This window comes from Falco naumanni, chromosome 2 (assembly GCF_017639655.2).
Source record: "Falco naumanni isolate bFalNau1 chromosome 2, bFalNau1.pat, whole genome shotgun sequence".
Lineage (NCBI taxonomy): Eukaryota > Metazoa > Chordata > Aves > Falconiformes > Falconidae > Falco > Falco naumanni.
Genome location: NC_054055.1, coordinates 2,460,499 through 2,473,237, shown reverse-complemented (window position 1 = coordinate 2,473,237; position 12,739 = coordinate 2,460,499). Strand labels below are relative to the sequence as shown.

The following is a 12,739-nucleotide window of genomic DNA, read 5'->3' as shown; positions in this document are numbered from 1 at the left end:
GGGGTGAAACAGGGTTTGTGGGATGTTCCCTGCCCCCCATCTCAGCTCAGCCCCACAGAAATGCTGTTATTTGGGACTCCCTGGGAGAAAGGGAATCTGCCTAGTGCATGATGCTGGGGTGATGTCTTGGTGCTGTGGAGAGCTGAGCAAAATGAATGACTTTCAGGCCAAATCCTGATTCACCCACAAGCCCTGGGACTGCAGAGGTGCTGGGATGAGCTGCTGAACACCAGGGGACAGGCTCTGCCAAGGGATGCCCCAAACATGGGGCTTTGGCATCACTCAGGGCAGGGGGCTGCTCTTTTATGTGGGGGACATGCGGTGCAGGCAGCCCTCAAACAGCTACTTGGTGGCTGCAGAGGTATTGCCCCAGGTGACATCCCATTTTCAGAGTCACTTGAGTAATAAGTGGGTGCCAGGTTGGAGTCACATCTCCTTTTCTGCCTTCCTGAAACTGTCCCAAAACAGAAACAGGTCTGCCTCTGTCCATTGCCAGCATTAACTGCTTGAAAGGCATCAGGGGACCGTTACCCATACAGAAAATGTGTTCCTGACCCAGCTGGTCCTATGCACAAACAGGAGGAGAAAAGTCCTTGTCTGAGCTCAGCAATGCACTCCTTGGTCCCATAAGAGCCTTCCTTGCTCACAGGAACATCTTTCATTACAACTGACCTGGGATTGGAAGGTCTTGGACACAGCTCTTGTGGCTCCTGTCCAATGCTAATGGCTGTTTTGGAGGGGTGTCTGTGGGTGTCTTCTGTTAACCATTTTTTTTTTTTTCCTTGTGTAAAGCAATGGCAGGCAGAGCCAGCTAGAGCAGCAGCAGGTGTAGTGCTGGGAGCAGTGGCTAGGTCCCCTGGAGCTAACCTGCTCCTTAGAAAAAAAGGGTGCTGGAGCCTTGTTAAGGGGAAAGCAAGTCCATTTACCCTTACTCTGAAGTCTCTGGGGTTTAAATGTGTGGAGGGTTACCTGCTCCGCATACTACACTGCTGACCAGCATGAGTACAACGAAGCATCTTCCTGGAGCAGCAGGCTCCTTTGCTCTTCCTGAAGCAAGACTCAGCTCAGTTTGTCCAAGGAGCCCTGGCTCCCTTAGTGGCCACAGTTGAGGAAAGATGTGGGGAGGAGAGGAGAGCAGCCTTACCTTTCACGTGTGAGAGCGCTCACCAAAGCACGCACAAGGGGGAGCGGTGGAGGAAGGCAGCATGGGATGCCATTAGCAGCTGAGCAAAGGAGCTGAGCAAGGCTGGTGCCCATACTTGACATTTGGAGCTACGGGTGCCTTGAGAGCACTGCAAAACCCCCAGGATTTTCAGAGGCAAAGGTTTCATGCCTCTTGTCTAAGGTCCTGAGGATGGTCTCTAACCTGCCTGGCATGGCTGGGCTACCTCCCACAGGGGTTTCCCTCCCCAGCCTGTCCCATAGCGGGTGAGCCCAGACGCTCTGTGCTCTGTGGGCTGATCCTGACCACCTGTGCCAGCACCTATTTTGCTCTGCAGCTCTTCCCTTCCTGGCCCTGTAAAGCACCCAGGGTCCAGCCTTGGGCAATGGGTCTTTCTGGCCACTTTCTGTTCTTCTGAATCGACAGCTGTGAGTTTGAGTCCTGCATCAACAGACCTGCATTTGCAAAAAAAAGCTGAATCCAGGGGAATTCTTGTCAGAGTACAGAGATGTAGGAGGTTGAAGGTACCAGGACAGCCCCCAGCTCCAGACACTGTTTATGCCTGCAGGGCTGCAGGGATACTGCAGACCACCAAGGATCAGGACTTTCAGATTAGCCACCATTGAGCTGAATTGCCAGCAAGAGACAGCAGAGCAGCTGCACTGCAGGATTTGTGTGTGACCACAGGGACACAGTGTCACACACAGGGCTATGTCAATGCCTGCAGGCTTTTTGCTTTGTAGGTTTCCTAACCAGGGCACTGTAATTTGTGGCACTGTGTTATCCCCTGGTATTGCAATCACTTATTTCATCTGTATGAGCAGGAGACCCCAGAAGGGACCTGATTTTCCATCCCTTTCTCTCTCCTCCGCTCACCTCCTGCTCTGGCAGTGCCCAGAGGCCCTGGGGAACACACATTTGGGGGATATGCACATTGCTAGAGGAGCAGAGGGGGTGGCTGAGTGGCTGAGCACCAGTTCCCACCCTCCTGATCAGCTGTGTTGGTACATGCTTGGCTCTGGTGTGAATGCTGCTTTTGGGCACCAGGCAGTTATGAAGGAGATTCTGAAATCCTGTCCTGTAGCACCTCTTTCCTGCCCTAAAAGAAAAAATTATAGGAAAATTCAATTTACCCCATAGACAACAGGGCTGTGTGCTGGTGTGACTAACAAACAGTGGCAGCTGATGTGTGGATAGAGGTATGGCTGCCTAGCTCTGCCTGTGTGCCCTCAGGCAGCAGAGCCGGACCCCAGCCCCACTAAATGATGAAGCCCATTTCTGCTAAATTCAGGGGCAGAAAACAGGCTGTCACATCTTGAGCACAGCCGGGTGCTGGCTTTTATCTCAGGTTGCAGTGAGGGTGGCGAGGAGCTATCTGCGAGGGGCTCACAGGGTGTGGGTGGCGATGAGCTGCCTGTGGGTGATAGAGAGGGAGCTGGGCACGGCCAGGGAGGTGGGGTCCCAGCCAGCCTTTGTCAGGCTGATAGCTGGGTGTAATGCTACATCACTGGGGCCGGGATGCTGCGCCAGCCTGAGCACTGCAAAGCAAGGCAGAGCCCTGCTCTGGAAGAAGTGGTGCTACAATGGTGCAGCATGGTCCTGCAGCACAGTGTGCATGGTGCAAGACTCGTCACACACCTGGTCACAGCTGGAAAACCTCATTTGGCTCCCTCAACCCCTGCCCCATTGCTCTGCACCCCAGGAAGTGCTGTACCAACCACGTCTGTCACTTGAACAGCCCCACTCTGGTGTCCCCTCCAACCCAGAGCTCCTGTCGGTTCATTTTGCAGCCCAGGGTAGAGGTTCTGCTATGGAAGTCAAAGGCTGGACCCTCTTGCAAGTAACCTGTGTCCCTCTTGCACTAGGTAGATGAAAACCTCATTAAGGGTGAGGGGTGAGAGCAAACCATCAGCTCAATTATAGGCAGAAAAAACACTGCCTTAAATGAGACTGTCTTGGAGACAGCTCATCATAAAAAAAAAAGCTGGGTTTGCCCATTTCTAGATTGCTTTTGCCCGAGTTCTTGTGTTGAGGGATAACTCAGAAGCTGTTTAATTAAATCTTTAACTTTTCCATGAATATACTGGCTCTTATTCCTGACTTTGTGCCTTTCATCCCTTCATCTCACTCATTCAGATCTGAACGTAGCCTATGACACTGGGTTGGCTTTAGTGCTGAGTATGTCCTGGTGAATCCCTTTACAGCAATTTAGGGACAGGGATGTATGAACAGAGTCAGGTCACATCTGCCATGCCCTGCAGTTCCCCTGTCCACTACTGTTGCAACCAGCACCCAACCTCCAGACAGTGTCACCTGAGACCCAAATTTCAGACCCAGGAGATTTCCTACAAAATTCAAGCAATACAGTAAAAGGCTGTAAGTCAATTAAAACACCGAGGCCCACACTTGCGTGCTAAGTAAGTCATCGTGTGGCGTGAAATTCAGGCCAGAGCAGTCAGAGCAAGAGGTGCTCTGCACCTCTTGGAGTCAGGCCTAAAAGGTACAAAGGGTTAAACCTGGATCCTGAAATTGGAGATCCACCGTTAGGGGCAGAGAAGCATTCATTTAACCTGCAGTTATATTTTCCCTTAGTTTATTGTTACAGCACAGAAACAATTTCAAATGTCTCTATGTTGAAAGCAGAGTGCCCCAGGCGATGAGCCACAGCTAAATTAGATAACTCTCTTTGCGGTAATAACATCAAGCTCTCTGTCTGCTTGCTGAAAAACTCCAATCTGCTCCAAATCTCCACTGTGGTGTGCCTGTACCTCTTCTGTTTGTGGTTTTTCCTATTCTCCCTTTCCCTCCTATGGAGAAGAATTGCATTTTCAGAAATTCTCCTTGTCTTTTATATTCAGGCTAGTGACCAAACAGTCCCAGCCAGGGAAAGCTGTATAAATTATGGTAATTCAGACCAGGCCGCTGCTGCTCTGCATTTCCCTGAATTCATCATTGACCACATCCTGAACAGGTTTAGGGCAGCTGCTCTGCCAGTTTCCTTAAAGTCTGTGAGTATTTGGTAAGGCTTTGCTGTGGTCCTGAATTTGGGCTACAGCAGTCTGAAAACCCCTGCTGCCCCAAGCACCATTTCTGGAGCAACCCTTTACAGGGTATCTGCATTAGCAGTGTGGTGGTGAGAAGCTAGCTCTGGTCTTCAAGTTAAATCAAGGCACCTGTGGTAGACTGGACACAGCCAAAAGGACCAATGGAGTAGGAGTAGTCTGAAGCTCATATATGAATTTACAGCCCAGAGTGGCTGTAAAAGGTCATTGCTATTACAGGCTTTCAACATCCAGAGGTATACAAATCTCTGATATGACCCTAACCTGATGAGCTGGCTGATTCACCCATTATTCCTTTTCTACAGTGCCTGTCCTACAGGATTAAGAGAGTGTCAAGAATTACTGTGGGTATAAACCAAGCCATTAAAAGGAAAAAACCAAGCCATTAAAAGGAATCAATACAGAAGAGCAGCACCAAATGAAAGAGTACCCCAATGAAACAGGTAGAATGACTTCAGCCTCTCTTCCTCCTGTTTCCTCTGCCTTCCCTCTTCCCCCTGCCCTCAGCTCTTTGTGACCATCGTTAACCATTCTGTGAAGAAGTGGTCCTGCTTATGCAACTGCAACAGAAAAAAAAAACCCAACCCCAACTAAATAGGTCAAAGTGTGGGACCAGGACCTGGGGTTTCTCGCTACAAGCCATGTATCTGCTGCCTTTTCTGCAATCCAGAAAGCCAGCATTTACTAACCACATTTTTATAAAATATTAATACTGCAGTTAATACTCTCCTCCAGACCTCTGTGCCTGATGTTGTCCTGCTTGTCCCAGCTTCGCACTACTCCATGTCCCTGCCAGGCCTCCCTGAGCTTTTTCATGCTGCTGGTTCAAATGCAAAAGAAAAGCATCATTATCTTTTCTCTTCTAAAGTTCAGCTTTGCAGAGCTGAAAATGAGACTCCTATCACAGATGATTGCATTGCTAATAATAGACCCAGATGTAGCTTGGATTCTATTTTCAATGCCAGGAAATGCAGTCTACAGGATGAGAGAAATAATAAATGAAAAGGTCCTGCTAGGTCATTTACTGTCATCCCCCAGCTGAGCATATGGCTGTTTTGGTCAGCACTGTGCTCAGTTGTATGAGCTGGCTGACTCACATGATGGGAATAGCTTGTGAATTTAGGGCCACACATTTTGGATTTCACTCTCTGAGTCCTGTTATATTGAAAAAAGACAGCTTTTGAAGTCTTCAGATCTCCTTAAGAACCGAGGGTGTGTGACTGTGTGTCTGCTCTTTAGGTGAGTAACTAAAGCAAGCACTGGCCACCTGCACAATGCCTTTATCTGCCCAGAGCAGCCTCTGCTCCACATCGTGTTATCAGACCATGCCAGTGGCTCACTTGCTGCTGAAAGGGGCCTGTGGGCCTGGCCTAGGATTCAGAAATTTAAAAGAATGAATAATGCCTCCTAGGACCCTGTGGCAAGGAGCTGAAATGTAACCACAGACGTGAACCATCCTATCTGGATCATAGTGATGAGCTTGTGCCACTGCTCAGTGTGGCTCCCGTGAGATCAATGGACTGGTATCAATCTGTAATGGGTCAGAGGTCTGGATGAAACCTCCTAAACTGCCTGCAGATACACCCAAAGTCCATGGTCTTGTCAGGGTTCCCTACACCTCATGCACCCTGGCTTTGCCTTTCTGAGCGTGGGAGCACACCTTCACCCGAAGCCTGAAAAACAGGAGAACACCCATGGTGTTCAATAAGAAGGTGATACCTAGAGTCAAACAAAAGCCTTTGGTCAGAGCTTGAACTGGTGGAAATGGATGTTGCTGTTCTTGTTGTGAGATGGTGGGTCCTGCTATCCTTGTGCAAGGCATTTAATTTCCCAGCAGGGACAGGCCAGTGAGGTGTCTGCCTTTTTAGTATTGTACATATATTGAAAGAGCAGAGGAGCCTGCACCCAGTCACAGCTTGCCCTGGCACCAGCATCCCACAGAGGTATTCATAGAAACCTAGACCGTGAGGATCTCTGTTTCATTAACACCAAGCACGGCTGCATATCCATGGATCTCCAGCACACGCTTCAGGTGTGGAGGAACTGGACTGACAGGCTGATTTTTCCTGCACTTCTGCCTGGTGAAAGGTGCCTGCTTAGGAAAACAGAGAGGGGCTTCTCTGCTGGTCTGTGTGTGCAAAGCTGCAGCGCAGGGTGAGAGCACTCAGCATATCCAATATGCTTCTGTGCAGAAGGGTCTGTGAAGTGCCTAAGTTCATAATCAGGTCATCTGTCCCATCAGAGAAATAGCCCTCAAGTTTAGAGAGCCTGTAAACCCTGCAGAGGGTTGGGTGCTGCTGCAACTCAAAGGTTGGGTGCTGCTGGCATGGATCTCTTCTAAAGTACCTTACACATGGGTCAGTGCCTGCTGCAGACTGCAGGTCATGGGGTGAGCAGGCAGTCAGAGAGCAGGGAAGGAGCAGGAGATAAGAGGGCATTATGTCCTGAGCCTGCTGTTAAGCATGTCCCAGGGCTTTTTCCTTGAAGACCACACCTCACCGCAGACTGACCACTGCGTGGACAGACCGACCCACCACTGCTGGGGACCCCCACCCCAGCCAGCCCCAGCCAATGACCCCACAGCGCAGGACAGGGAGGAGCTGCTGGCAGGGGATAAAAACCTCCATGGGGTCTGCAGCTCAGCTACAGGGTCTGTGTCCTCCTGCCGCTCTGAGCGAAGCCGCCTGCCACCATGGTGCACTGGACAGCTGAAGAGAAGCAGCTCATCACCAGCCTCTGGGCCAAGGTCAATGTGGAGGAATGCGGTGCCGAGGCCCTGGCCAGGTAGGTCCATCTCCCAGGCATCTGCTCAGCTGCATCCTGGATAGACAAACCGTGGCAATTGCATTTGGGAGCGTTAACATTGTGTCCGTGTCCCTCTGTCTCTCCCCAGGCTGCTGATTGTCTACCCCTGGACCCAGAGGTTCTTTGATAACTTTGGGAACCTCTCCAGCCCCACCGCCATCCTTGGCAACCCCAAGGTCCGTGCCCATGGCAAGAAAGTGCTCACGTCCTTTGGGGAAGCTGTGAAAAACCTGGAAAATCTCAAGGCAACCTTCACCAAGCTGTCTGAGCTGCACTGTGAGAAGCTGCATGTGGACCCCGAGAACTTCAGGGTGAGCTGCACTTGGTTTGCATCAGTTTGACCCCCTCTCCCTCCATCCTGTAAAGTACCTCAGTGCCTGCAGGGTTCCAGGCAAGCACCAATAACATACATTTTAGTCACCAAACAGAAAGGGGCTGGTTTGGATGGAAACTGGGGGAGAGGAGGAGGTTGGGCATTTGACAATTCCAGGGAAATGACAGGCTCCAGGCTGTGAGGGGTCTGGGGACAATTATAGGGAGATGCTCTGATAGCCTGGAGGCTTGTGCAGGCATGGTTTGGGAGAAGTGGTACAAGGATGTCAGGAGGCCTAGTGGGGCTGAGGGTGGAGAGCACAGAGGGAAGTCTCGCTGTGTCAGTGCCATGGGCAACCTCTCCCTGGCACCTCCTCACCCCAAGGATGAGGACCACTTCATCTCACCTTTTTCCAAGGTGAAAAAACATGAGAGGAGAGGGAAAAGCAAGTGTGGGATGGTCAGGGGCTGTACACTGATGGGAAGAGATGCAGGCTGGAATTAGAGAGAGAGAAGACAGATCTGCATGTGAGGACAAGGTCAGCAGATGAGGGGGGGGGAGCGGGAGGGAATGAAGCAAAAGAGATCGGGGTGCAGGGGGGTCAGAAGTCACTGTGCGTGAAGAGAGGGAAAATTCGGACTGAAAGGGATTGAGAGAGCTGGATGTGGCTGATGGCCTCTGAGTGAGTCTTTGTTTAAACCTGACTTTGGGGGTGTAGTAGGTAGACCTCATAATGACCTTAACCCCCTGCTCAAGTAGGCATGGATTTTCACAGCAGAAAAAAGAAAAGAAAAGAAAAAAGACAGAAAATGTCTGGAAATACAGTCTAGAGGCTGGAAAAAGAGGCAGTTGAGAGAAGAAGCAGAGACAGATCAAGTGGATACTGGTGCATACGATCAGCACAGGACTATTTTCCTGCACAGAGAATTCAGCTAAAAATTCTTCCCCGGGTCGCAGCCTCCAGGACCCACCAGAGAGTTGCGTTCCCTCCAGCCTCTGGTCCCTGGGTCCTGTGCAGGGGTACTTAGCACTGTGCTGATGTGATTTCCTTCCTTCTCTCTCCAGCTCCTAGGAGACATCCTCATCATTGTGCTGGCTGCACACTTCACCAAGGACTTTACCCCTGCCTGCCAGGCCACTTGGCAGAAGCTGGTTGGCGTGGTGGCCCATGCTCTGGCCTACAAGTACCATTAAACACTCTGGAGGCCGATGTGTTTGTAACAGTCAATAAAAAAAACCCACATTTTCTGGACTTAGTGTGCTCCTCTGTCTCTGTGGCTGCCTGTGTTATGGGAGGGAGGGAGCAAGGGTCATTGAAGGGGGAAGATGGGCTCTGGACTGCTGAGACCATCATGGTCCAGAAAGGCATCCAGGCTGGCCAAAGGGGAGGCTACATTTGCTGGCTATCTGGCCTCTCTCCAAAAGGCATCAGCATACTCACTGCTGCCCTTTCCTGCCTGCCCAGCAGTACTGGTCCTGGACCTCCATGCACAAAGTGATCATAGAATCTTTATAAAATCCTTTAAGTTGGAAAAGACCCTTAAGATCATCAAGTCCACCTGTAAACCATAAATCTCACTTTAAGTGCAGGCCCAATAGCTTAAACCTTATTGTCTTCCAGGGAGGGAAAATACATTGCTTTCAAAGGCACAGGAAAAATGCTTATGCAAAGCAAAGCATGATATCCTGACAGCAAAACAAAGACGGAAGTCTAGGTGCCCTGCTCTCCTGTATCTGACTTCCAAGATAACAAAATACACTGTAGAAAGACTCAGTGAGAAGATCCATGATAGGACAGAGGTACTTCTCAGAGGTGATACTATAAATAAATCAGTTTTGGTGAGTGAAACAGAGCTCAGCTCCATACCCACCCATTCAACTTATTAGCCTTACAAAGTGTATTACAGTAGGACAGCTGCTGGGATGCACCTCACATATGGAGCTCCAGTGGGACATCTGGGGATACTGGCCTCTAAACCAGTGATGGGCACATCCCAGCCCACCTAGTACTTCTGAGCTTGCTGAAATCAGCGGGGGGTATGTGTGTGTATTTCTGACCTATTCTGTGCAGAAGAAGCTGCAGGGCAAGCAAGGGCCCCTCTGTCCCTAAACATCTCAACCTGTGATGCATGTAAGGATATACATTTGTAGAGATTCACTGAAGCCAGTTTAGATTAGGCAGAATTTTAACCCTTCGTATTTTAGTACCAGTACCAATTTTTGTGTATTTTTACAAAGTTCATCAAAAGCGTTCCCTGAATCAGCAAGGAAAATGCTCTTACCATTACTCTTGCACATTTTGATGAGAGTACGATATCTAAAATGTGTATGAACCCACGAGGGGGGGCTGAGGGCTGCTTTGAAACAGGACTGATCAGAGCTTTTTTTCACTCAGATTGGCTCAATGGAAGAATGTTTTTTCATTGGAATGCAAGGATTCTGTGTAATGCACATCAGTTTCAGCAATGCTCTTCCAGGAATAACTTAAAAAGCAACAGGGACAGACATGTGAGTGTTGCAGATTGTTGAAATCCTTTTTTTTTTTTTTTTTTTTTTTGCATGATTTAGGAATAAATTTTCTACCTTTCTCCTGAAGTTATGTTATGACACCTCTGTCCTACACAGGCAGCTTGTCTAACAGGCAAAGGACCCAGCCCTGCTGGCAGTACCAAGCACATCCTGGGCTGGGGGAAAAGAAAAAGTAAAAAAACCCTAGAAACCAGTCCAGCTTTCCTGCAGCACATCATTCTCCTTTCAGTCAGCAAATGGGCATTTCAGCAGGATTTTAGGAGATAAGACTGTTTTCAATGTCTTGTTCCAGTTAGCACAAAAGTGCAGTTCAAAACCTTGAAATCTGCCGCCAAACGGAAAAGGGCTCCTGTGCCTGAGGCATGGGTGGATGTAACAGTAAGAAAACGGCTGTGCGTGCGTCCAGCAGCACACGCTCTGTCTGTTCATGTCTTTACACCTCTGGGTCCCAAACCAGCATATGCTTGCAAAGTGGCTGTGGACCTCAGCAATATGTTTTTGCTCCAGGGTCTGTGAATGTCTTAATCATTCTGCTCCTCCTCTCCCACCCTGTGCCATGGACACATACCAGTGGTGATGTGGAGCGTATCCTGCTTCCTAGCCGTGCACTATGCCAGCACCTGGATGGTCCTCTCAGCCTTAATCTGCAGTTAGAGGTACAGGCAAGGGGCAGAATGCAGTGCTGGGGTTGCAGAGCCAGTGTACCAGGCTTTCCAGGTGAGAGTTGCACCTCTCTTGTGTGAAGCAAGAGCAAAGTTATGGCCACCAACAGCCCTTCTGACCCCAAAGGGGGGCTAGAGGTGAGTCCTGGATGCAAGCCAGGCAAACACCACAGCAAACCTGGTGTTGAAATGACACTGCCTAGTCCCTGCAGTGTGGCATCAGTAGCTCTAACATCTCTTTACAGAGGAAGTGGTGTCGGTAATGGCTCCTTCCTTTGCAGCCAAGGAATGGAGCAGCCCAGGGAAAGTGGCTTGATCAAAGTGCCTCCAGCAGCTGGTGGGAAAGCAGGAATCAAATGTGCATTTCCAGGCCATCACGCTGTGCACATTGTCCTCTCTGGGGAGGAGAGCCTAGCCTCACCAGCACAGTGATGGGGCAAAAGCAGTGCTGGTGTTTTACCATGAGATAAAATAGTCATCAGGGCATTTCTGCCGTGGCTGTGCAGAGTGATGCTGGGATGCTCAGGCAGGGCTGGGAGCCACGAAATGCCCAGGACACAGTGAGCCATCAGCTTGGTCCTTAGCAGCTAGCTCACATTCAGGACCTGACTTCTGCCTTGCTCTCTGTTACACCCTTTCAGTGAGCCCCAGATGCTCACCATGAACCCCAGCATCTCTACATAGTGCAAACACCCTTTTGGAGCCCAGGGTCCCTTTGAAGTGGTTCCAGCCCTTCATGGCCTGATCAAAGCAGGGCTGGATGATGCACATTCCCACTTTGCTGTCTGCTGCTTCCATTCCAGGGGGAAGGAGCAAGCTCCTGCTCTCAGCTAGGAGAACACAAGGTGCTGGCACAGAGTGAGAGGAGCATGGACGGGGTTGTTCAGCTGGGAAAGGAAGATCACAGCAAATAAAGTGGGAACTAAGACACCTTTGAAATCTACTGGTTTATGACACAAGAAATTGCATGTTTTGGAGGGAGAAGAGGCTGGCCTGGATCCAGAGTGGCAGAGGCTGGGTATGGATGTCACTCCTGCTGATAAGGGCTCTGGTGAAGCTTGGTGCTGGACACTCCCTTTTGCAATCAGTGACAAATAAATTCTGCTTGTTTCAGAAAGACTGTCACTGTAGCTGCCTTTTGCCATCATTGGGATCATTTATCTATTAAAAGGGACGGTTCCCATCCATGGAAGTGGGCATGGCCTAGTGAGGGGCCAAGAAATGAAGAACAACTTTGGGGATCTTCCAGCCACCAAAGTGAACAGCCAGCAGGAAGGATGCTTGAGGCAAGAGTCCTGACCATAGTGAAATCCATCCCAGGCAGACAGAAAAAGGGGCCCTAATTTTCCTTCTGGGGATAAGCATGCTGTAAGGTACTGCTGTGGGTGCACTAGGGGAAAGATCTCCCTTTGACACTGTGAACTGGAAAAAAGCTACAGAATTTGCTTCTAATTGGCACTGTTTTGGTTGTGATGAGCATTTCCCTTCCCATCCTGTGCCACCAAACAGCTCCCTCAGCAGACAACCCCTGTACTGGGAGCTCTGAGCATCCAAAAATTGCCAGCCAGGCCTTTGCCCCCAAGCCATAAAGCAGGTGGCCTTAAAATGTACTTAAAATGAACTCTTTCTTACAAAAATGGATGCAGTGGATGGAACCCCTGAAGAAGCCCCAAGCAGAGCACAGGGCTTGGACTGTCTGGGCTATTTGCACCTTTGTTTTCTGCCAAGTGTCTCTGCCATCCCACAGCGTACAGGGCTGCTTGCAGCGAATGCTCATGGTGTCCTGGCTGAGATCACCCTGTTATCCTTGCAGGCACCTTCGGGGCTGTACCTGCTTGACTGTGAGCTTGTGCCTCTGACAGCATTATGGACCACTGCCCAACTGTTGTAAACAGCCTCCAGGCCTGCCCAACATAGCAGGTTTCCTTAAAATGTCTTTGTGGCTAACCACCCTTAAAACTAAAAAGCCATTGGAAGTCTTTCACAGGGAGTTTAGTGTCATGCTATTTCCTTCTGTCAGCTGATAACTACCCTGTGGCACTGATGGAATTGCTGGAGATGATGTGAAAAGCACCTTGAAGGAATCACTTGCCAAGATGGGACAATGTTCTCCGGCAGAAACACTGCAAGCTCAGGAGATGCTGCTGCCCACAGCACTGAGTAAGGAGGAGCCACGTAGGATGTGGAGGGACAGGGCTGAAGGAGA

General features: G+C 49.9%; 1 protein-coding gene across 1 annotated transcript; it reads left to right on the top strand.

The window, feature by feature from the left end:
- Nucleotides 1–6,832: 6,832 nt before the first annotated feature.
- LOC121082918 (hemoglobin subunit rho) lies at nucleotides 6,833–8,594 on the top strand. The gene is made up of 3 exons (XM_040582618.1): nucleotides 6,833–7,008; nucleotides 7,118–7,340; nucleotides 8,408–8,594. Exons 1-3 carry the CDS (start codon nucleotides 6,917–6,919, stop codon nucleotides 8,534–8,536), a joined length of 444 nt encoding a protein of 147 aa, XP_040438552.1. The 5' UTR covers nucleotides 6,833–6,916; the 3' UTR covers nucleotides 8,537–8,594.
- Nucleotides 8,595–12,739: the final 4,145 nt, after the last annotated feature.